The sequence below is a fragment of the Monodelphis domestica genome, chromosome 2, assembly GCF_027887165.1.
Source record: "Monodelphis domestica isolate mMonDom1 chromosome 2, mMonDom1.pri, whole genome shotgun sequence".
Classification (NCBI taxonomy): domain Eukaryota; kingdom Metazoa; phylum Chordata; class Mammalia; order Didelphimorphia; family Didelphidae; genus Monodelphis; species Monodelphis domestica.
In genome coordinates, this window is record NC_077228.1 from 327,487,509 (window position 1) to 327,511,946 (window position 24,438).

Sequence of the window (24,438 nt, forward strand, 5' to 3'; positions counted from 1 at the left end):
CAATCCACTGAGCTACCCAGCTGCCCTCAGCTCCATTATTTCTAATTTTCCTTGTCTGGTATTTTTCATTAACCTATCTATCATGTGGTTTTGATGACTGCCTTTATAGTACAGTTTGAGGTCTGGAAATCCTTTCCTCTTATCCCTATTACTTTATCATATCCTTTGATATTCCAGGGCTTTGTTTTTCCAATAGAAATTTGTTCTTTTTTCAAGTTCTATAAAGTGTTCCCTTGGTAAGTTGATTGGTTTGATTAAAAAAAAAAATCTAAACTAACTTTGATAGAGTTGTTATTTTTGTTCACATCCTAGGTAAGAACACTGAATATTCCCTCCAGTTTTTAAAGATTTACTTTTTTTTAGACACTTTGTAATTGAGTTTATAGAAATCTTTTCTGCAGTTTTGTAGATCATTTTTCATTTTGTAGTCATTTGAAATGGGGGGGTTTCTGTTGATTTTTGATTCTTGGGTTTTATCATTATTATATAGAAGATGTTTATATACTTATTAAAAACAAACTCATACCGCCTGTCTTAGTATCCAAGACAGTATAAAGTTCTAAGACAGAAGAGCAAAAAAGGACTAATCAATCGAGGTTGAGTGGCTTGTCCAGGATCACACAGCCAGGAAGTGTCTGAACGCAGATTTGAACCCAGGTCTGGTGCCCCTAATAGTTTTTTTGGTTTTGGGGGAAGGGTTTGTTTTGTAACCTGCAACTTTGCTGAAGGTGTTGTCTTATTATCTCTGCTGCTTTTCTAGGATTTCCCTGGCATTGTATTATCAGCCAATAAGGATAGCTTTATATCCTATGTATCTATTTTGATTCCTTTCACTTATTGCTGTTTGTTAGCATTTCTAGAACTATATATACTAGTAAGTGGGGAATGTGGCAATTCTTATCTTTTTTTTTGCTTCTGTGGAGATAATTATGATTTTAGTTTTTATATGATGTTGTTTGTTTTCTTAGTGTTGAAGCATCTTTGGAACAAATCCCATTTGGTTATAATGAAAGTTTTTTGGATAAAACATCATAATCTGTTTGACAATGTAAAAGGGAATTCTTTGTTCATTTTGAATTTACACTTGTGAAAGGAAATCCCTTTGTCTATTTTGAGTTAACACTTTGGTTAACATTAACTTAAATACCTCTACTTAGTACCTCACTAGACTGAAGACAGGATTAACTCTCCTATGTCTACTTTTAAATTGAATCAACAAAAGATTGAACATCCTACTTAGTACTAGGTGAGATTTAGAAAATTCATACCCTTATCTGGGAATCCTTTTGATGAGAATTTAACTTTCAGAAGGTAAGAAAGTTGATCCCACAGACACTGCCCCCTGTGCAGTACTAGACAATTTGGAAACTGTGACCCCTGTGAAAAGGGGAAGGGACAAGAAGTCACCAAAAAAGCAAGCCCTGATCTCCCTCAGAGTAGATTGTCTTTGAGAAGATAGTCTGAAGAGATTGTCTTCTGGATATAGTCTTCTGACTGGCCAGAGTCTTTCCAGGGAGCTTTGCTGGAGACTGTGGCTTGGATAGTGGGCTTGGAGCTCAGCTTCAACTTAGACCCTAACTCCTGGACTACTTCGTTGGGTTAATGAAAAGCTGACCCCTTTCCTAGTTTCCTAAGAGACTAGTTTCCATCTTGAAGGAGGCCTTGTGGTTACTCACCACCAACCTTCCTGATTGAAAGCTAATTAATCTCAGCCTGGATTAAGCAGACTTTGAGTAAAATATAGAGGTTGATAGGATAGATAATCTCTCTAACCCCACCCCCCACCCCCGCTTTTCTCTTCTTTATTGTTTCTACTCTATTTGTATATATTTGTAAATAAATTTCTGACATAAGATATAATAAATGCTAGAAACCACATAATTTCTATAATCATTGTTCAACCATTAATTTTAACCTTTACAACAGGGTTTTGCCTAAAATTTTTGAATCAATATTCTGTAATATCAATAATCAACAAAAATTGGGGGGCAGCTGGTGCCTGGAGACAGGAGATCCTAGGTTCAAATCTAGCCTCAGACACTTCCCAGCTGTGTGACTCTGGACAAGTCACTTAACCCCCATTGCCTATCCCATACCACTCTTCTGCCTTGGAACCAATACACAGGTAAGGGTTTTTAAAAAATCAACAAAAATTAATTAACTTACTGTGTGCCAGGTTCCATGCTAAGCTCAGGGGATAGAAAAAGAGGAAAAAGATAGTCTCAGTCCTTAGGATATTGGCTTACGGTTTTCCTTCTGTATTTTGTCCATCCCTGGTTTAGGTATCAGGACTATATTTGTCTCATTAAAGGATTCTGCTATTATTGTGTTAGTCTTCTTGTAGTTGTTAGTGTTTTTTAATGAATTTAGATAGTAAGACATTTGATCATTTCAGTACGTTTCCTTTTTTATACCTTTTAATTTTTTTAATGTTTATTTTTGCTTTGTCAGAATGATTGTAACTCCTGCTTTTTTAGACTCACTTGATGCATAGTAAATATTTTTCCATCCTCTCATTTTTATTTTGTGTATTTGTAATTTAGTTCCACAAAAATCTTGAATCACCTATGATTAGACATGGTATTATTTTTTTTTATTATGCCTTAGATTCATTACTCACTGCTACCTCTTCCTTATTTGCTTCCACCTTCATGCCCTCTGTACATTAAGAAAGAATTCTCTTATTGATATTATTTCCAAAATGAACTATTGAATTTAACCAATATGTATCTTGGGGTTTGTAGCCTTGGTGTTTTTTTTTTCTTGGAGGCTACTTATGAATTCTTTCCATTAATATTTTGTTTTCCATGTTGAGACATTTTGTAGAATTCTTTCTTTTTTTTAAACCCATATCATCCGTTTTAGAATCAATACTGTGTATTGGTTCTAAGACTGAAAAGCTGGAAGAGCTAGGCAATGGGGTCAAGTGACTTGTCCAGAGGCACAGAGCTAGAAAGTGTCTGAGGACAGATTTGACCTGAAGACCTCCCATCTTTAGGCCTGGCTTTCTATCCATGGAGCCACCCACTTGCCTCCCTTGAATTATTTCTTGCATTATTGCATTTAGGTTTCCCCCCCTTGTTTGGCATTCTTCTGAGAGATATATGATCCTTAGATTGTCTCTACATATCCTATCAGAGATCAGCATGTTTTGCCTGCATATGAGCATACTTTCTATTAATGTACTTTTTCCCCCCTTTTCTCTTAGATTTTCTTTACTTTATTCACTACTATGTATTTGCATACCTAATTCCTTCTCCCTCATTGTAGATTTGAGTTTTTCCTGTTTTACCCATTATTTTTACTGTGCAGATCATAAATACTTCTGCATTAATTTTCATTTCTTTTTTGAACCACTCCTGAAAACTTGTTATTTTATGTTCTCACTCCACAGGTTACTCTATCTCACCAAATGTTGGGTTGGATTCTTTTGTTCTCTTGTTTTGCAGTGTTTATTTGTAGATACCTGAATTATGCACTAGATCTGGAGTCCAGAGTGCCTTCTGTTGATTAAGCTACTTATATTCAAGGTCTTTGAGTTTTCTTCTCCTGGAGATACAGAGTAATTTCATTCTTCATGTGCCCCCTCCCCTACTCCATTTTCTTCTATTGTTCACTCTTTTCCTCTAATGATGGTTTTCTTAAGGCTGGATCTTAAGCTCTCAGCATCTTCCCACACTGGGCAGTCATTGTTCACTGGCTTAGGTCTTTCCCCAAGTGACTTCAATGGGAGGCTTAGGTCTTTCCCCAAGTGACTTCAATGGGAACAGAAGTGGCCTCAGCTGGATGCTGAGCTCTTTCCCTCAAGCTTAATGGAGTGCTCCCTTTCCCCATTCCCACCATGGTGTTCTTCCTGGTGTCTCCATGCTTCCTCTATTCTTTGGTTCTCTGGTCTATCACCACACTAGTGCTAGAGGATTGATTTTTGCATTTGTGAGCCTCTGAGAGGGGATTTAAGGGTGAGGTTGATTTCCAAATGAAGCCTAGACCTGTTCTTTTATAACTCTGTAGAGATCTTTTGTGTATAGAATGATGCTTCCGTGGTGTCTGTCTGCCATGACCCAAGCATTAATATTACAGTGCTATGAGAAATGATGAATGCAGAGAAGCATGGTAAGATTTACATAATGAAATGCAGAATGAAGTAAACAGAGCCAAAAAAGAACCACAAAACAATGAAAGGTAAATATTGTAAAATATAAAGAATAAGCATGGCTTCAAAGAAGAAATATGAAGACACCCCACCTCTGCTTCATTGATCCATTTTGCTTACTTTTTTCTTTCAAAATATAATTTATAATGATGTGACCAACAAGATAGAGGGCTAGACATTTATTCTGATATGTGTGCACTTGAATCATGTTAAAATGCACCTGGAAACATTTGACAAAGTTAATCAAAACAAATCATAGGTAATATTAAATTTTCAAACTCAGTATTACATCCCATAGAGATCTTTATGTGTGGTTTAGTTGTCTCCATTTCTATTTGCATTTGACTATTGTCGTACACCTTAGAAACATCTGAAGTTGCTTTATCTTTGCTATGTAATTTTTTGATTTGGAGAGTTCAAGAGGTCACAAAGATTAGAGGAAATGTCTAATCTATCTTGTCAAATCACAAATGCTTTTCTGCATTTATCATTTCTTACAGTATGGTTAGCAGTAATGATTGTAATAGTGTATTTCATTTATATGTTGCAGTTTGCCTAGCCAATCCTTAACCAACGACCATTTTGTTTCCAATTCTTTTTTTATCACAAAAATTTCAGCCATAAATATTTTAGAATATATGTGAATTTTTTTTTTTGCATGACCTCTTTGGTGTATAAACTTAATGAAATCTCTTGAGTGAAAGGGTAAGAATGTTTTAGTCACTTTATCTGCATAATCCCAAATTGCTTTTCAGAATGGTTGTATACCTTATGGAGAGCTTTAAATTCCAAATAGACTTTTTATTTGGTCATGGAGGTAATAAGGACTCACCAGAGATTGAGTATGTGAACAATCAGAGACAAAATTGCACTTCAGAAAAATCACCTTTTAACAAAAGTGAAAGGAGACTTGTTTGGAGTAGAAAAGACTTGAGCCCAAGCAAATAAATTGGAGGCTGTTGAAATAGTTTGTAAGGGGACAGATGTGGAGGTAGAAAGGATAATATTTCATACCCATTTGGTTATCTGGGGTGAAGGAGAGTGAAGACACCCTGGGTGATGGTAATATGGAAGCATGGAAAGGGGAGATTTGGGAGGGAAGGAAAACAAATTGTCTTATGTACATGTTCAGTTTAAAATGAAACATCCTAATAGGCAATCTCTGGTGCTGGGTACATACATATATATATTTGGTAAATAACAAGTTAAGCTTTTTTTAATGCTTATCTTCTATCTAAATATTGTATAATTGGAAATCTGTAACCCTAAAAAAGAACCACATTTCCTGGGAGCCCACTGACTTCCTGTCATTATGTACTTCCTGTAGACAGGGAATATTAGACTGGGACGTGTAAGGTCCCACCCTCTTTGGCTTGCCATGAGCAATAGTGGCAGTGGTGAGTGGGGATTTTGAAATGGCTGATCAGCCATGGGCACGTGGACTTTATTTTGTATCCTCTTCATTCCTTCATGTCTAATGATCGTTAATAAATCTCCTAAAATATAGTATTTTTTTATTATTGCACATTAAATTTAATTCTTACTGTATCAGTTCTAAGACAGAAGAACAAGAAGGGCTAGGCAAGTAGGGTTAAATGATATGCCCACAATCACACAGCTGGGAAGTGTCTGAGACCAGATTTGAATCCATTGTGCTACCTAGATGTTCTTACAAGCATTTTTAAAAACTCTTAGTGTACAATTAGGCACTATTGTATATGCATTGGGAATATAAATAAAAAGCAGAAGGAAAAACAATTTCTCTCCAGAAATATCGTACATTCTGTTGGGGGAATACAATACATAAAAGGAAGATGAAAATGGTGGTAGAAGGGGTGGAAGTGGGTGGCAGGGGGAGGAATGAAAATCTGAGTTTTTACCTGGAGAGGAGTGTAGACTTGACAACTCAAGAATGCCCTTTTTAAATGCAGGTTTTGAAAGGAGTCATCCAATCAGGGTTGAGGCCACAGAGCTAGGGAAGGTACTTTCAGGACTTGAATGAGTTTCCAGAATGAGGAAATCTCTAGGGCTTAGTAAAAAAAAAAAAAAGTCTAGAGTACAACCTGCAGTGGAATGGAGACTTTATGTAGTTCTAGAATCATCTGCATGAAGATAAATATTGAAGCTCTGGAAGCTGATGTCATCACCGACTGGGCAAAAATATAGCAGGAAGAAGGAAGGCTCAGTGTCAAACTTGAGGTACACCCACAGTTAGTTGGTATGATATGGATAAAGATTTAGCAGAAGTGTACTGATGAGTAGGAGATCCTAAAGAGAACAATGTAAAAAACAACAAAAAAAAAAACAGAAAAAAGGTGACTTTAATAGCTAGTCTTGCAAAAGCCTAGAAAAATGAAGACTGAGAAGGACTAACCATTGGGACATGAACCTGGCCAGAGTGTCTGTAGATAGAGTTCTCTGGTGAATCTAAATGATTAGAAGGTTCACAGTTTCCCCTGGACCCAACTTGGGAACTACCTCACCTGACTGTTGGAGGTGGTAGTGTATCTTAGAATCTCTAATTGGAGGCAAACCATGAGCAGAGGAGCCAATCTGTTCTGAAAGCTTTGAGGGGGTGGCAATGTTAATGTGTCCCTTTTTCTTTTTTTTAATATAGTGATGCAAATCTCTTCAGCATAGAAGAAGATAATGAGTCTGACACTTCAGAAGGAAAGAAGGTAAGTTGAATTTTTCATGATTAAGTGACAATATTTATCACATTTTAACCACTGTAAATTACTATTTTTCATTTGTAAGTCTCTGACCTCTAGAAATTTGTATTTTTAAAACCAAGACAAATATAAACAGTAGCATTTATTTTCAGATATTTGTTGTTATTAATGCTGTTGTTTTGCAAGGTTTTTTGTTTGTTTGTTTTTTTAAACAAAATTGAATATTTTCTTTATCTGGACCTATTCCAGAGGATATTAAGTATTGGATTCAAGATAAGGAATATGCATTAATATTCATTTGCTAATTGTTCCCATAGCTGTTTATTAGGATATATAAAGGAATATGGTGCATTCACCAATGAGGAAATTCAGAGAAGTTACCTTAGCTGATTTGAATAAGAGCTGAATGTAGATGCAAATTTTTTCTAAAACAAACAAAGCATTAGTCTGTTAATCGCATTGGGGAAATGGCTAAAGAAGGAGTCAAGCTTTGAGGTAGAGGTAAAGATATGGTCTTGAATGGGGGAAAGGGAGGTGTTTAAGACAAGTAGTACTACATTTGGATTGTGTGATTGTGTAAAAAAGCACAATAATTCCCAATATTGAAATAGTGGCAGATAGTATAAGTCTTTACAGCCTTGTCTGTGATTGTAGCTCAACAGCTATCGATACTTTAGCACTAATTTAAGATGGTTGTAGGCAGGAGAATATTATAATATGATAGACTTGAAGTTCTAAGGACTTTGGAAGTCAAGTCCAACTTCATTTTATAAATAAGAAAAATTAGGCCAATAGAGATTAAGATTTAGCCAGTCACACAAATAACAATTTGCAGACTTGATTAATCCATCTTGTAGGTTTTCTGAGTCAACTCTCAAGCCATGCCATTGTTTTCTTTTTTGTTTTCTTCTTGATTGTTACCCCCTATCCCTCCTGCACAAAGGACTTGAATTGCAAAGCTGAAAATATGTATCCTATTTCTGTTATGTCTGTATTCGGATTAATGTTGAACTTTACAATTGTCATAAAGTGATACTACCAAAGGTAGAGTTCTCCACTGGTCCTAAAGAAAATACATCTAACCAAAACCTTTGTAGCTATTGATGTTTGTTGCTTGATAAAGAGATTTATATTGAGTAGAATGTATGGAATATCTCGGCCGCTGTTTAAGTATTTCCCTTGCTATATTATAACAGTAGACCAGAGCATGAGCTTGGCTGTCTGAAGCATCTTAATAGCAGAGTTGCCATTCCTGAGTGTATAGCTGAGATAAATTGAGAAGATTTGAATGGATTGAAAAACTGGAAAATTATGATATTTGAGAGAGCATTTATGTATTATATATATGTCTTGAAGGCCTAGCATGAGGGTATGAATTGAGGAGAAGTGGGAGATTATTAATGAGGTGTTGAACATTGAGAAGGGAAGAATGTGCTGGCATTGGGAGTTTTAACAGCTACTGGTTTCTGTCTGTTGATCAATATAGAGTGAACCTTAAAGGAGGAAAAGTTTGCTTAGTGATTGAGAGAGAAGGAAGGTCTGGACATGGCAATGGGGAAGCAAGAAGAATTAAAATTTTCCTCCCAGTGAGTTGAGTGAGGATACAACCTCTATTGGAAAGGTTGGCTGGAGATATGTAGTATTAGTGGTGGATGGGAAAGGATACGCAGTTGGGTAGAGGAACCTGGACTTAGTGACTAAGAGCCAAAAGATAAAAGAAATGTGAATAAAAAAGGTCTGAAATGAAGAATGGGAATAACAAATTTTGAATTAGCAATTTAGCTCACAATATGGGGTCTTTATTACCTCACGTTTTTAGATGACTTTCGTTCTAGATAATAGGGTAGACAATACTATACAAGGGGCATGGATTAAGTGCCTAAAACTACCTTATTAGAACATTCACTCCAACTGTGTCAGAGGCTCTCAAAATTCGTTATGGGCAACAAGTGCAAATCTGAACTGTTTCTAAGAGTTGATTTGTATCCCTTTTTTTATTTTTATAGAGAATATATTCTTGAATGTTACCTTCTTGGAGAAGTTACAAGTCTAGTATTGCTTATTATGTATAAGCAACATAATTTTAATAGATTTCTCCTAATCAATATACTTTATTCTAGAGCACTCATTGAAGACTTTCTATTTTCATTAATAAATCTAGTTCTCAGACATTTAAAAATTACTCCATTAGGTCCCTACCTCAGTGCCAGATCAAATGAAATATTGTGTTACTTACTGACTTAAGTTGAAATACTTTTGACACTTAATATTTTGTTGATGCTTTTTGGTGTTTTATATTTCTAAGATTTCTCTTTTCAAAAATCTTTTTACCCCAATTAATCTCCCTTTTCTATAACAAAGATGGTACCCTAGCATAACCATCTGAAAGAGTGACCACATCTGATAATGTATTTCTTATTCTATACCCTAGTCTGCTGCTTCTCTTATAGAAGAGTTGTTTCATCCTCAGACCTATTATTGTTCTGAAATCTGATATTCTTTTATGTTCTTTTGCTTTATATTATCCTCATCATTGTATTATTTGTTCTTGTTTTTACTCTACATTACTTTATCTTCCTATTCCCATTTTTTTTATACAACACAATACCCATAAACCACACATACCACAGTTGGTTCAGACATACCTCAAGCGTTTTTAAGTTCTCAAAGAAGGCCGTATTAAAATTTTAAATATTGCTTGAGGTTGGAAAGTATGATTTCTAGGTTTTTTTGTTGGGGGTTATATTTGTGTTATATTATAATTTTTAATAATTTCAAGAAAACTTGAAGATGGTGGGTGCTATATCTGAAATGTCTCTTTTAAGAAAGATAACATCCTCAAGTATGTTTATAGTTTATTGTCACTTTTTGATTTTGTGCAAAAGAATAGGCTCCTGCCACCATAGTTCCTTCTGCCTTTCAATGTATTTCTCATATTACGTACCAGCAAAGGTCAGCATTTTTGTGAGGCATAATTAGCCCAGATCTCTGCCCAGTTTTTCCAGTGTATTTTCTGGTGTATTCCAGTTGCCTCATTTTCCCTTTTTTTGTCCTTGTTCCTTTTTCCTCAAGTTTTTGTTAAGCTTCCTACTTCTGCCATAGGCCACTCCCATCTCCCTGGCTCTTTACATATCATCTTTGCAGCTAGAACTTTGTGGACTTACTTGGTTTTCTTTGAAATGTTATGAAAAGAGTAACTGGTACTTAGAGCTAGAACTTTGTGAACTTCTTTGGCTTTCTTTGAAATATTATGAGAAGAGTAACTGGTGCTTAGAGCTAACTGCAGATATAGCTATAACTGTATGTCCTTTTATATCCTAACATAATAGCCCCTCACTTCAGTGAAACATTTGCAGACTTGACAGAGTACTTGAACAATGTGAACAGATATTATAAGTATCATGTTGGTTGTATATAAAAATATATAGATTGACATTTACTTGAAGACTGAATGCAACTAGCATTATTGAATCTAACAGTAATGACAAAAACACTTAGCAAATTTGAATTATATGATACATTAAACCAATAGTTCTTATCATTTTTTGTCATGAGCCACTTTGACAATCTTAAACTTGTTGACCCCTTTTCAGAGCAATATATTTAAATGTATAAAAGAAAATAGATCAGATTATAAAAGAAACCAATTACATCAAAATAAAAATATCAAAAAAAATTTAAAATGTTGCCAGATTCCAAGACCTCCTGAAGTCACTTTGTAAACTACAAAACCGTAGTATAACAAAGCAGAATTAGAGTGACCCAGATACATAGATCCTATGCAGAAATATATTCAATACCTATAAGACAACAGCATATATATATAATATGGAATACTATCACATATAGCACAGTAGTATTAACCATAACCATCTAGACAATAAAAGCCTACAAATTATAAATATCATAATGATATGTGATATACATATGTATATACATACACACATATATATTATAGCTTTATACAAAATCATGCATCACAGACACTCCAGCAATGGATATTATTTGGTTTCCTGAGCAACCACAAGTGCCTAAAAAGCCCAGAACTCATAACTTGACTTCCTGAGTTTTTGAATGGCCCAAAGCAACTGTTAATATCTGTAGAACTACAAGGCTTCACTATTGAGTCTTAAGTTTGAAGCAGTTTAGGCTGTCACAGTCTCTTCAGGAATTGTGGGTTTCCTCTTCCCTATAAGATCTCCATAGCTGGAATACTAGTCTGGAAAAGGGACTGACTGCCTTTAAATTCAGCCCCATTACACTTAATCTGAATAACCACCCCCCTGGATTTGAGAAAGAATAGATTTTCTTTGACTTTTCTATATAGTATCAAAAGTCAATTTCTTTTTCTGCATTATCTTTTGACATTATCTAGTTCATGAAGTCTTTACACAACTTTTGAGCACTTTCTTCTTTTGAGTCCCTCTTGTATTTTAATCCTTGCTAATCAGAGAATATAACTTTAAATTTAACAGATTGTGGTGTATTGTCTTTTGGGGCCCATCATTTTCTGGGTATATTTTGTAGCCTTGAAGAAATAAGTTGGCTTGTTTTTCAGATACTTTGTGTTATTCCATTCTCTTGGGCTCCCTTTATGCCTAATATTTCTTTACTGTAAATAAGATCTTGATAATAAACTTGAGCTTAATGGTATTTCTCATTTCATTAGTGAGTTTTCTGAGGCGAGGCCATAGCTAGGAGCTAGGCCTTCTTTAGTTGATGTTTCAGTTGAAAATGATTGTTAGAAATGTCACTTTTTTACCTCTGAAATTCCTGCTCAAGCCTCGGAGTCTTTGACTTGTTCATCATGTGTGGTTGAAATATTCAGGCTTGGTAGTGATGTGGTGGTAGTGGTGCTGGTAGCAGTGGGGATGATGGAACTGTTCAGGGTATGGGATTCTTCAAGTGATGTAAGGTTTAATTCTAGACTTAATTCCTGCCAAGGTCATTGCTTCCTTAAATATTTTGCTTTTAGTTTCTCCCTTTGTCTTAGTGAATCCTGGAAGGGGTGCACAAATACTTAGAAATATATCATTTATAATTTCTTAGCAATAAAGAATAGAAAAGCTTTCTGGTTTCTGGTTAGGTTTACTCCTGTGTGTGTGTGTGTGTGTGTGTGTGTGTGTGTGTGTGTGTATTCCCCCCCCCCCCCCCCCATCTAGATAGAAATTCTGCACATAAAAATGCTAAATGTTTAATAGTATTCTCCAGGTATGATTCATTAGTTAGTAGTACTTTATTTGGAATATATCAGACACCTCTTATAGGAATTTGCTGACATTTTGGACCACTGGAATTTGTATCTTAGTACCCTGACTCATATTTGACTAGTGCTGCTGTTGGCCATTTCCAACAGGCAGCATCTAGCTTAGTGCTTATTAAATGTTTTGGGGTTATTGTATATACTTGAAATTGAGCCCAAAACATGTATCATACTTCTCACTTAACTTACTTTAAAGCAGGGATTCTTAAACTTTGTCACTAGATGCTTTGGCAAGTAGAAGTCAGAAGGCTCTTTCTGAAAACTATATATATATATATATTTTTTTTTTTTAAACCCTTCTGTCTTGAAATCAATACTGTGTTTTGGTTCCAAGGCAGAAGTGTGGGAAGAGCTAGGCAATGGGGGTCAAGTGACTTGCCCAGGGTCACATAGCTAGGAAGTATCTGAGGTCAGATTTGAACCCAGGACCTCCCATCTCTAGGTCTGGCTCTCAATCCACTGAGCCACCCAGCTGCCCCCTTAAAAATAATATTTTTGAATACATAAATGCAGAATATTACAAAGAACCCCAATTATGTATGACAAATTGGCAGATTATTAACCATCTAAACAGATTCCCAAATTAAGAAATCCTGATTTTGAGTTAAGAACACTAATAAGTCCTCTGCTGGCAAATATGATAGATTATTAACTGAGCAAAAACTTTCTGTGAATTCACTACATCATCAAATTGTTTGAACTTCTCAAGTGTTCCAACACTGTGACATTAGGTTATGCTAATTTGGGATTTAACAAATTGAATATTAGTCTCTTGATACTGTCATCTCTCTACCTCAGGAGCCTATGACTGCTGTTACTGTAGCATGACTTTTCCAAGGATTTCAGAGCTTCTGAAATATGAATGAGAAAATTCTCCTTAAAAGATAGCAACAAGCCATAGTGGAGGCTCTGTACTAGCTTGTAGCTAGCTTGCTCTCCATTTCCAGATGTCAATTTGCTTCAGTACTTTGTAGCATTTTCAGCCAATTTCCCCTCTGAAAGGAACTCTTAAAATTTTGTTTCTATCTTTTCTACCCTTGCCTCCAGTAACATTTAGCAAGTAGTTCCTAACCCTGCTTATTTAGAGTACAAAGTGAGATTTCCTGAGCTTTGTCTTAGCTGTCAGTTAAGTAACTAAAGTCCTCAAAGGTTAAATTCAAATACCTCAAATTAAAAATGCTTAAGACCTTAGCAGACATATTACTCATTTTAGCATACATAAAACAAACTATTCAACCTTTCCATCAAAATATAGTACATTAGTATAAATTAAAGTTACAGTGAAATATAGCATTTCTGTTCAGAATGGGATTCTTAGTAGGAAAAAAAGAACATTAAACTTCAGGATTTTCTTCAATATACTGAAATTCCACAAAAAGGCATATAATTCTCTTAAGTGAATTTAAGAATCTACACTTAAAAGACAATCCAATTGAGCTCCCATATTTAAACAACAAGGAGCATTTTCAAGTATTTCCTTGATCCTATTCAATAGTAAGAACTAAGCACAGTCAAGATTCAAGCATTTATTAAGTACCTACTATGTTCAAAGCGATCTTGTTTTGTGTCTCAGAGGTGAATGCACTAGTTTATTTTGTACAAGCTATAAGAATGGACCAGTAGTGCAAAAAGGCACTGCTAATGACCTTTAGTACTGTACTTTTAAAATCTTTTTTTCAAAGTCATAGACTTTTTTTTCTCAGCACAGTGCTTTTTCCATGTTTTTTTTCCTCACACAGATAGACCCTAGCCTTTTGCAAGACAGCAGTAATTTGTTTTAGTTTCTTGATCATAGAATTTCTTTCCATCAGCTTCTCGTTTCTCATTTAATTTGCAGATTTTCTGTGCAACTTCTGGATCCTGGTTCATTCAGTGAAGAAATATAGTCAGGTTTTCCAATGTATGTTCCATCTAAGATTAGATATTCTTCATTCAGTACAAGATAATGGTCAATCAGCTTCCCTTTGGAGGTAATATTGCTTGCATCATTGTCTGCAGAGTTCCAAATATAACTGATCACCACTAAAGCAACTTGACCATATGAGTTGTACCTGTTAATGTAGTCTTGTAAGCTTAAAGAGTTGTTTTCCTGAATCCATGTATTCTTTAGTTTTTGAAAATTACATTGACATAAGAGACGTAACCAGTCTTTAAAAATATTTTCTTTTTTGATGTGGTATAAAGTATTCAGGTAAACCTTTCAACCAATTATGAAAATGTCAATTTTACTTGAATATCATATGCTACTGATGAAGTTACTGTGATTTTAAAAAAATATCTCTGCCCACTTTTCTTTATAGTTTGGTACATGGACCATTAATTATTTTTCATTTTAAGCCATCTTCTTTTTCATTAAGTGGTGACATTAGGTTGATGTAGTCCATTTGCCATGAGCTGTTGGTGGTCTTACTTTCTCTTGGGATGATGCCATGTCCTGATCGAATGCTGCAGTTTATTTTTGGCTTTGGCAACCTTAACCTGATCAATGTCAATTGTGAAATAGAGGTTCAGGAGAAACAATGATGTTTCCTAAATATTCTCTATTTCTTAATGTAATACTTCAGTGAACTTAAGATCTTCCAAAGCCACTTCCAAAGTGAAATTTTGTCAAATCATTTAACCTGCATAACTGAATCAATTTCTCTTTTTACATCATGCTATAAAAATTTTAAATATACCAGACAATTCTATACCAAATGCTACAATAACAGTTTGAGGTTAATCAGATAGATTTCATGTGTTTGAAATATGAAGCAAATCACCTCTTCTCTCTTCTCTCTTCTCTTCTTTAATTTTCACCCTTACCTTCTGTCTTGGAATCAATGCTGTGTATTAATTAGTCCCAAGGCAGAAGAGTGGTAAGGGCTAGGCAATGGGGTTTAAGTGATTTGCCCAGGGTCATACAGCTGGGAAGTGTCTGAGTCCAGATTTGAACCTAGGACCTCCCTGTCTCTAGGCCTGACTCTCAATCTACTGAGCTACCCCGCTGCCCCCTGAATCACCTTTTCTTGAAAACTTTAGGAACCAAAAGCATAACATATAAAAAACTTACATAAAATTGAACTGAATGATCTTCAGCTAACACATCTGATAATAAAAGAGAATCGTTAAAAATCATAGTTCATTTAGACATAGGACCTTTAAAACCACCTTCTAAGATAGGAATTCTTGTTTTGCATATTTTACAATCTGGGGTTAAAGAGAACATGAGGGATTTGCCCTGCGTTATATACTATATAGAAAGTCCCTGACGCTATATTCAAACCCATTTCTTCTTTACTCCAAGTCTAGAGCTCTAACCATTTTGCAACTAGATGCTCTTAGAGTAAGAAAACCAAATTTCTACTAACTACAGTAGTTACAGTTTAATTATAAAACATAACATACTGAGCCAGGGAGTAGAACAAAAGATTAATTAAATAGGACAAAACCTCTCCTAGCACCCAGCAAAGGCCCCTTCTTCTGCTTTGGCTCTCCCCCCTCCTCTTCTCCATCCCCCAAAACTGGTAGACCAGCTATTTCATTCCTCCTCAGGAATAGTTTGGCTCAAAAACCAGTCCTTGCAGGCATTTCAGGGGCTCCCATACCAAGGAACAAGAAAGGATGTTTTACCTTTCTTTGGGTATTTAGAACTGTTCTTTCTGCCTGTTCAATGTGCTTATATTCATGTTATGTATGCTCTCTAGCATTTTCTGTTAGCTTTTATGGGTTCCAATTTCTCTATTTTATTTTAAATTTCAGTAGTAATACTGCTTATTCACAAAATCATAAAATTTCATAGCTTCAAAGAGCTTCCTTATATGATGATTCAGTTACCTGCCCTTAGCCTTGGGAAATTGTAGAAAGTTTAAAAATGATTAATAAGTTTCAGACCAAGTGTAGTACTTCACATGATGAAGTCTACCAGCCCAGTACATGACTCATCTCTCCCTTCATACAAATATCCGTGCTCCCTCTAGTCTACCTGAAAGAGAAATATTTTGGCATTATTATATAACCCTTTGTTGAACAAAGACTTTACTGCAGTAATAGCCCCAAGGTGCTGGTGGTGTAGTTGTGTCCTATCCTATTATTCCCTTCCATGCTGCCCTCCTACCTCCCCCCCCCCCCCCCTTCACAACTCACTATCCACTGCTCATTTGGTTACCCCTGATTAAAAAGCAGGTGTTTGATTATATCTTTAGTTTTGGCCTTGCAAGATAGATATTGGAATATAGATATGGCAGCCCCTGCTATACATACTCAGTGGCCATAATAGTCCTACCAATAACTAAAAAGAAATTCTCATTACAGAGTTACATTATTGCTTGACCTGCATTTTAAAGGATAAAAAGACTGAAGGTGTTTTGTTTGTTTGGGGGGGATTTTGGACAATTTTGTTTTTAGGGTCTTTGTTTTTCTTTTCATGAGAGAAGAGGGTAATAGCTTTGGTTGATGAGAAAGTGGGGAAGGAAGTACACGGATCTTACCAAGAGTTTGGGACATTGTGGTTTCTTCTGGATAAGAGAATAATAAAGACCTTATAATGAATTTGAGGGTAGGGGGAAGGGAGTGTCAGCCTCTAGGATTGACACATGTTGGAGAGAAATGTTTTGGATAGGGGAACATTGATTAAAGCATAAAGTTTTTACCTTGGTTTAGGTGGGGTTCAAAAAATTGGTTTCTCTCTCTCTCTTTTTTTTTAAATTATTTTTTTTAAACCCTTACCTTCCATCTTGGAATCAATATTGATTCTAAGTCAGAAGAGTGGTAAGGGCTAGGCAGTGGGGGTTCAGTGACTTGCCCAGAGTCACACAGCTAGAAAGTGTCAGGTCAGATTTGAACCCAGGACCTTCCATCTCTAGGTCTGGCTCTCAATCCACTGAGCCACCCACCTGCTCTCCCCCAACCCCCCAAATTGGTTTCTTTTGTTGACCTTCTGTGCATTTAAAAACATTCTGAGAAGAGGGTCCATAGGTTTCATCAGACTCCCTGAAGTGACTATGACACAAAAAATGATTAAGACTCCTGTATGGGACAGGGCAGTTGGATGGCACTGTGGAAAGAGCACCAGACCTGGAGTCAGGGGACTTGAGTTCGATTCTAGATTCAGACATTTTCTAGCTTATGACCTGGACAAGTCACTTAACCTTGATTACTTAGCCTTTGGTGCCCTTCTGCTTAGAATTGATATCAAAACATAAGTTAGGTGTTAAATTTAAAAAAAAAAAGAAATTCTTGGTTTTAGATGGATGAGTTACTGATCTCAAGCTTCAGGATAAAGTGGTAAGTGGACAGACTTGGAGTTGGACCAGGCTCATTAACTTTGGATATAAAACTTGCCTCCTATAAGATAAGGTTTCTTAGGAAAAAGCCCCTTTGTCAAAAGATAGGTATGAAAAGATGCTTTGGGTAGACATCTCTCTCTCTCTCTCTATATATATATATATATATATATATATATACTCACTAATGATGAGTGTGCTGGATTGAGTAGAATTCTCTGCTTTTGTTTTCTAGAAGTTCAATCTTGTTTTAAGAAAATAGAATTAAATAATTGGCAAGTATGAAGCTAGTTATTTAAGATTCTAGAATTCTAGAAAATAACAAATCTCTCGCTATATAAAATATAATAAAGGAAAAATTAAGTTCTTTGGGAAAAAAAGAAAACCACAAATTAACATAACACTAAGTGATAAGACAAGGAGAATTTTATACCATATATATATATATATACATATATATATATATATATACTACAGAAGGTTTTAAAAGATAGGGAAACTAGTAATAAAAGGATCTTCAAGCAAGAAATTAGAATGGATAAAGGGTCATGGGAGGGACAATGGAACTGTAGGCAGATGTTTGGATCAATGTTAACAAAATGAATCAAAAGGACTGCATGCTAACTTGAAAAGTGTGGTGGTATTATAATAACAATTATGAGGGGAAATTGAAATGTTAAAATCATAAACATGAGTAGAAATAGATCAAATGAACTAAAAAAAATGAAAGGCTGAATAACTGATCAAAGTCCACTATTAACTAACAGAGATTTTAATATTCTTTTCTTAGAAGTAGGCAATTTGAACAGAGAATTAGCAGATTCATTAAGGATTGAGGAGAATATTTTTCAAGCTTTTGGCAGTTTTTGAATGGGAATATTAAAGTATATGTATAATCTCAGTATCATGTTATCTTTATGAAATTTTATCATGTCCTAAGTCACAAAATAAATTTTTTCCAATTATATGTAAAATGTAATTTTTAGCAGTAAATTTTTTTTTTGAAATTCATATTCTCTCCCTTTCTTTTCCTCCCTCAAAAAGCAAGCACTTTGATATCGGTTATATTGTATAATCATACAAAACATTTCCATTTTGCTGTTTTTAAAAAAATGATCTTTGTAAACATTAAACATTAAAATCAAGCATTAATGAACTGTGTACAAAAAGTTTTTGAATATTCTAAAAGCAGAAAAATTTAGAAGAGAAATAAAATTGAAAACAAGCAAACAAAAAAAGCTTTGATTAAACAACCCAGGGATGGGATTTTTGAAAAATACTGCCAAAATCTGTAAGTCATTAAATAACCTGAACAAAAATTGGAAGAAAAATTAAATTGCCAAAATAAAAAATAAGCTAGGTTAATTCAGAAAAAAATAGTAGAAGAAATAAAAACAATTATTGGAAACTTATGACTTTCTATATCAGCAAAAACAAAAGTTTAAAGGAAATTATGACAACCTATAAAAATAAAAAATTAGCCAGAATATTAAATATCTTAATCTAATTCCACATTATAAGAATAATCCTTAAAGGAATTAACCTTTCCAGAAGAATTTACAGATGTTTTTAAATGTTTAAAGAGCAATTAACTCTTACAAAAATATGAGTGATATATTTTCCAAACTCCATGGTTTTTTTTTTAATTCAAATTTTACTTTTTTCAATTACATATAGTCAATTTTTCACAATTTTTTTCCAGTTTCAATTCTTTCCCATTTCTCCCCCTTCCCCAAGGAAATAAATAGTTTTATATGAATTAAACCAGTGCTTTCATGCAATGTATATTTCCATATTTCTCAATCCATAACAGAAGACTTACACCACACAAACAGTAAAAAGTAAATTCATGAAAGAAATAAAGTAAGATAGCATCTGCAACCAGACTTCAACAGTTCTCTTAATTGTTTGTGGTTTGCATTTTTTATCATGGGTCCCTTGGGGTTATCTTGGAATCTTGTTTTGCTGATAATAGTATAGTCCTTCACTTTTGGTCAATGAATATTTCTGTTGCTGTATACAGTGTTTTCTTTTCTATACACTTCATTTTGCTTTAGTTTGTAACATCTTACTAGGTTTTCCTGAATTCATCCTGTTCATCATTTCTAATCACATGGGAGTATTCCATTACAACCATATACCACAACTTGTTCAGCCATTCCCTAGTTAATGAACAAAAGTCTTGGTTTCCAATTCTTTACCATTATAAAACTTATTTTTATACAGGAAGGTCCTTATCACTAATGAATTTGGAATATAGGGTATTTGTAGTTTTATTGCACATTGGGTATGGTTCCATATCATCCTTCAGAATGGTTTTATCAGTTCACAGTTCCACCAAGAGTGTATTAGTGTCTTAATTTTCTCACATCATCTCAAACTCCCTTTATGATTTTGATACTCAAAATAAAGAGTAAGTAACTACTGAAGAGTATCACTAAAAACTTGATGGGAACATTGAAAATAAAGTATTAGTGAAGTGATTAACATTGTATCCAAAAAACTGTTCATTACAATCAAAGTAGAGTGGTATCATGAATTGGCATTATAAATATGGCAAACAGCAGAAAGCTACATATGATTACATAGGTTCAATACGTCACTCATTCTTTAAAATAAAATTTTAAAAACCTCCCATGGGACTACTAGGTGGTTATGTGGATAGAATGCCAGGCTGAATATCAGAGGTCCTGGTTTCAAATTTGGCCTCAAGACACTTCCTAGTTTTGTGACCTTTGGCAAGTTACTTAACCCCAATTTCCTACCCCTTTCTGTTCTTTTGTCTTTGAACCTATAGGTAGTATCAATTCTAAGATGGAAGATAAGGGCTTTTAAAAAACTGTCAAAAGAGAAACATGGAAAAACACTTTATTTAATAAAATAAACAAAAGCTCATATATAAATTTAAGAGCTAATAGTACTTGCAGCAAAGAAATACTGATTTATTTCCAATCAAAGCAGAAAAGTAAAGCAAAGATACCTATATTTCTTCATAATTATTTGGCATAATATTAGAAATTCTAGCTATAGCAAGCACACTTAACAGAAATTAAGTAGACTACGCATCAGGAAAGGACACAAAATTATCCTCTTTTGCAGACTTAAGAGAAAAAAAGTAAGAAACTGAAATACAGTATTTAGTGTCATAAAATAAATCTGTAGACATTAGTATTTCAACATAGAACAAAAGACAGGAGGAAATAATAGAAAAAATTATTTGATCGCATTCAAAAAGCATAAAATAGTAGGCATCAACCAATTGATATCCTAAAGATTTGTATAAATATAGCCATACAAGTTTTTAAGTTATTCATAATAAAATATTTATTCCTCAATTCACAGATTTTGTCCTACTAAACTATCATGTATTTACTTTATAGTGTACCATATTAAATGGACAGCTAGGATAAAGGAGATAGAACAGAACCTGGAGTCAGGAAGTTGCTGTTGCTCTGTCGTTACCTTGTGACTCCATTTGGGTTTTCTTGTTAAAGATGAATGGATTGTCCTTCCTTTTCCAGCTCATTTTACAGATGAGCAACTGAGGCAAATAGGGTTAAGTGATTTGCCCAATATTATAAAGCGAGTATAAGGTCTAAGGTGAGTTGAACTTGGGAAAGCAAGTCCTCCTGACCAGGCCCAGCTGAGATATATAACTGTGCAGCAGTCAGGAAGACCTAAATTCAAATATAACCTCAGATACCTACTGGCAGGGTGACCCTGGGCAAGTCACTTAACCCTGGTTACCTCAGTTTTCCTATCTATAAAATGAACTGGAGAAGGAAGTAGCAAACCACTCTAGCATCTTGCCAAGAAAACACCACATAGGTTTAATGAAGAGTCAGATATGATTGAAATGAGTGAATAACATTATGTCTTATAAATGGTTATATTGTTTCCTGAGTATAATACTTTTTGTTGTGAAGTGGTTACTGTGTGTAGGTAAAGGGACTACCACAAGTACATAGAATGAAACCATTCCTTCTCATAAGAAGCTTACATTTTACTGCAGAGGGGACAGACAGGAGAGGGAGGGAGGGAGGGAGAGAGAGAGAGAGAGAGAGAGAGAGAGAGAGAGAGAGAGAGAGAGAGAGAGAGAGAGAGAGAGAGAGAGAGAGAGAGAGAGAGAGAGAGTGTGTCCGAGCGAGAGCAAGCACATGTATGTATATAGTATGTGTATATAGCATAAATATAAAGTGAATAACGTTATACAAAGTAGCTATTACAATGTAGCTTGTAGGGAGGATCATTGGCAGTTGTAAGATTAGGAAACTGAGCTTGGGACTCTTCACAAACCTGAGAGAAGGCCCCTTAGAAACCAGAGAGATCTGCATATAGAAATTCTTTGGTAAAGAATAGTGTGTGGGAGAGGACAGTTATGTCCAGTGAGGATGGAAAAATAGTTTGGAAACCTTGGAACCCGGTTGTGTGAAGGGTTAGAAGTTTATATTTTGGGGACAGCTGTGTGGCTTAGTGGATTGAGAGCCAGGCCTAGAGCCAGAAAGTCCTAGGTTCAAATGCAGACTCAGACATTTACTAGCTGTGTTGTGTGACTCTGGGCAAGTCATTTAACCTCCATTGCCCAGCCCTCATTGCTTTTCTGCCTTAGAACTGACATATAGTATTGATTCTAAGACAGAAGGTAAGGGTAAGTTTATATTTTATACCAGAGGCAATAGAACTGGAATTTATTTAATAAAGAGGTATGTTGAAAAACTACTTGAGCTGTGATTTCTCAGAAAAATCTTTCATACACTGACCTATTTATATATGTACATCACAGATTTCCATGACAAAAAGAAAGATAACACATCAAAGCATTATTATTTTAGATCTAAAATTATGAGCTTAGATTTTTCTGGTTAAAGTCTAGACCTGTTATTTCATTGGTGTGTGCTCATTGGGGAAACCCCTATCTTTCCCAACTGAAGTTTTCTTAACTTTCTGTTGTGCCACTCTACCTTCCTACAAGGTTGTATAGGCTAGTAAAAGTTGTTATAGTATATACACTGATCAATCAACCATTTATAAAATTTGCCTCTCAAATATTATTCCCTGCAAAAGCTCGCTTCTATTGCTAGTCATTTCATTTATTATGAAATGTTAGTCCCTGTCTTCCCTATAAGTGACAAACTTCTGTTGTCAGTTCTACTTGACTAACCAAATAACTGGCAACTTTTTATGGTATCCTCCCCCCAAACATCAACTGAAATAAAGTGAACACTCCCCAGGGAAGAAATGACTGAACATATTTTACTATAGTAAAAGAATGCACTTGCATATTGTACCATGAGAAATGACAAATAAGAAATTTGGATGAAGATAGAAAGGATTTTAAGATTGATACCAAGGTGGCAAATCAGACCCAGGAGAAAAATGCAGTCTTTAGTTTACAATAATGTAAAAGTAAATGACACTTTATGATTGCATATTAAATATAGTAAGTAACCAATGGTGGCTTCAAAGGAGAGATAAGATAAGGCTTATCCCTCCTTTCCAGAGAAATGTAGTAGATTCCACCATCTCAAAGGTGGTTTCACTAGAATGATGCTAATCCATCGCACAACAGTTGAGCATCTGACCCCTGTGATTTCCCAGAATGGCAAAAATTATTGTTGTTCAGTCTTGGAGTTGTTTGGAATTGACCTCTAATGTCCCTTTGGATTGTAAATATATTACCCTGTAAATCTCTGATTTATTGTAATAAAGGCCCAGTGAATTAATAAGCCTTGAAGAGGCTAGAATTAAAGTTGTTCTATAATGACATTAAAATTATTTTATAGTACTAATTTTAAAAGTTATTAGCCTTTTCAAATCTTAGTTTTTCTGAGATAGCTTTACCATCTATGTGTTTTTTTAGTTGAAATGCATATTCCAGTCCCATTTGCTCAATTAAAAAAGTTGTGCAGTTTATACGTTTCTCAGAAGGTTAACACTTTAGCTAGAATTTTTATACTATTATATTGCATTTCTTTTCCTTTTTTTGTTAAAATTATTCTATGCAGGACCAACTAGGTGGCTCAGTGGGTAGAGAGAGAACAAGGTCTGAAGATAGGTTCTAGGTTTAGCTCTGGCATCAGACACTTAGTGTGAGACGATAGGCAAGTCACCTGTAGTTGTTTAGCCCTTACTGTTCTTCTGCCCAGGAATTTTAATACTTAGTATCAGCTGTTAAAACAGAAGATAAGAGGTGTGTGTGTGGGGGGGGGGGTGTGTGCGTGTGCGTGTGCGTGTGTGTGTGCGCGCGTGTGTGTGTGTGTGCGTGTGTGTGTCTTTTAAATTTCATGCAGATGAAACATGGTTTTAACAATAAAAGATATTAGAAAAAATGAAGAATAGGTCCAAGTAATTGACTATCCTTGTATAAAATAATGCTAACTTATCCTTCAATAGTGAGGATTGACCTAAAGTTATTCTTAGGAACGATGATTGTTTTACAACACTTTATCCACATTCTTCTGCTTAGTCCTTTGTATGTATTTACAGGACAGTTTTATGAACTTTAAAGTATGTATTTTTTATTTTTTAAAGAGAGGGACACAAAAATGAGCTTGACTTTTTCCTTTCTGTAACTGAACTTTGCATATGATTCATTTTTCAAAATGCATTTGGAGTCAGACAATTTCACAACTTTACTACTTACTACCATTGCAACCTTTAGCATGAGGAAACTTTTCTGGAATTCAGTTTCCTCATTTGGAAAATTAGGGGATTTGACTAGGTTGGACTCTTAACGACTTTTTGAGTGCTAAATCTATGAACTAATAAGCCTGTGAACCTATATCACGTAGCACCTTGGTGTTAGTACAGTGCTCTAACTGGATGACAGTATAATGTCATGAATAAAGTGTTGGACCATTTCATCCCTCTACTCAAAAATTCCCGTTTAAATTCCTCTATTATTTTTCTGGATCAAATATAAAATGTCTTGTTTGCTTTTTAAAGCTCTTCACAACCTCACTTCCTTTTCCACCCATACTCCTTCAAGATCAAATATAAAATATCTATTTGACTTTTAAAGTTCTTTACAACCTTGCTCCTATTTTTTTTAACCATATCTTTAATCTTTTTTTTCTTTTTCTTTTT

At 34.8% G+C, this 24,438-nt stretch overlaps 1 protein-coding gene across 4 annotated transcripts in view; it reads left to right on the forward strand.

Moving 5' to 3' along the window:
• SENP6 (SUMO specific peptidase 6) overlaps nucleotides 1-24,438 on the forward strand; it is a 122,997-nt gene that overhangs the window by 24,601 nt on the left and 73,958 nt on the right. For 3 of the 4 annotated variants that reach the window (XM_056818511.1, XM_056818513.1, XM_056818512.1), the window contains exon 3: nucleotides 6,771-6,831. In XM_056818511.1, the coding sequence (XP_056674489.1) occupies nucleotides 6,771-6,831 (61 nt within the window). Of the gene's footprint in view, nucleotides 1-6,770; nucleotides 6,832-13,925; nucleotides 14,059-24,438 lie in introns of those variants that run through there. The other variant, XM_007484221.3, reaches the window with a different exon arrangement.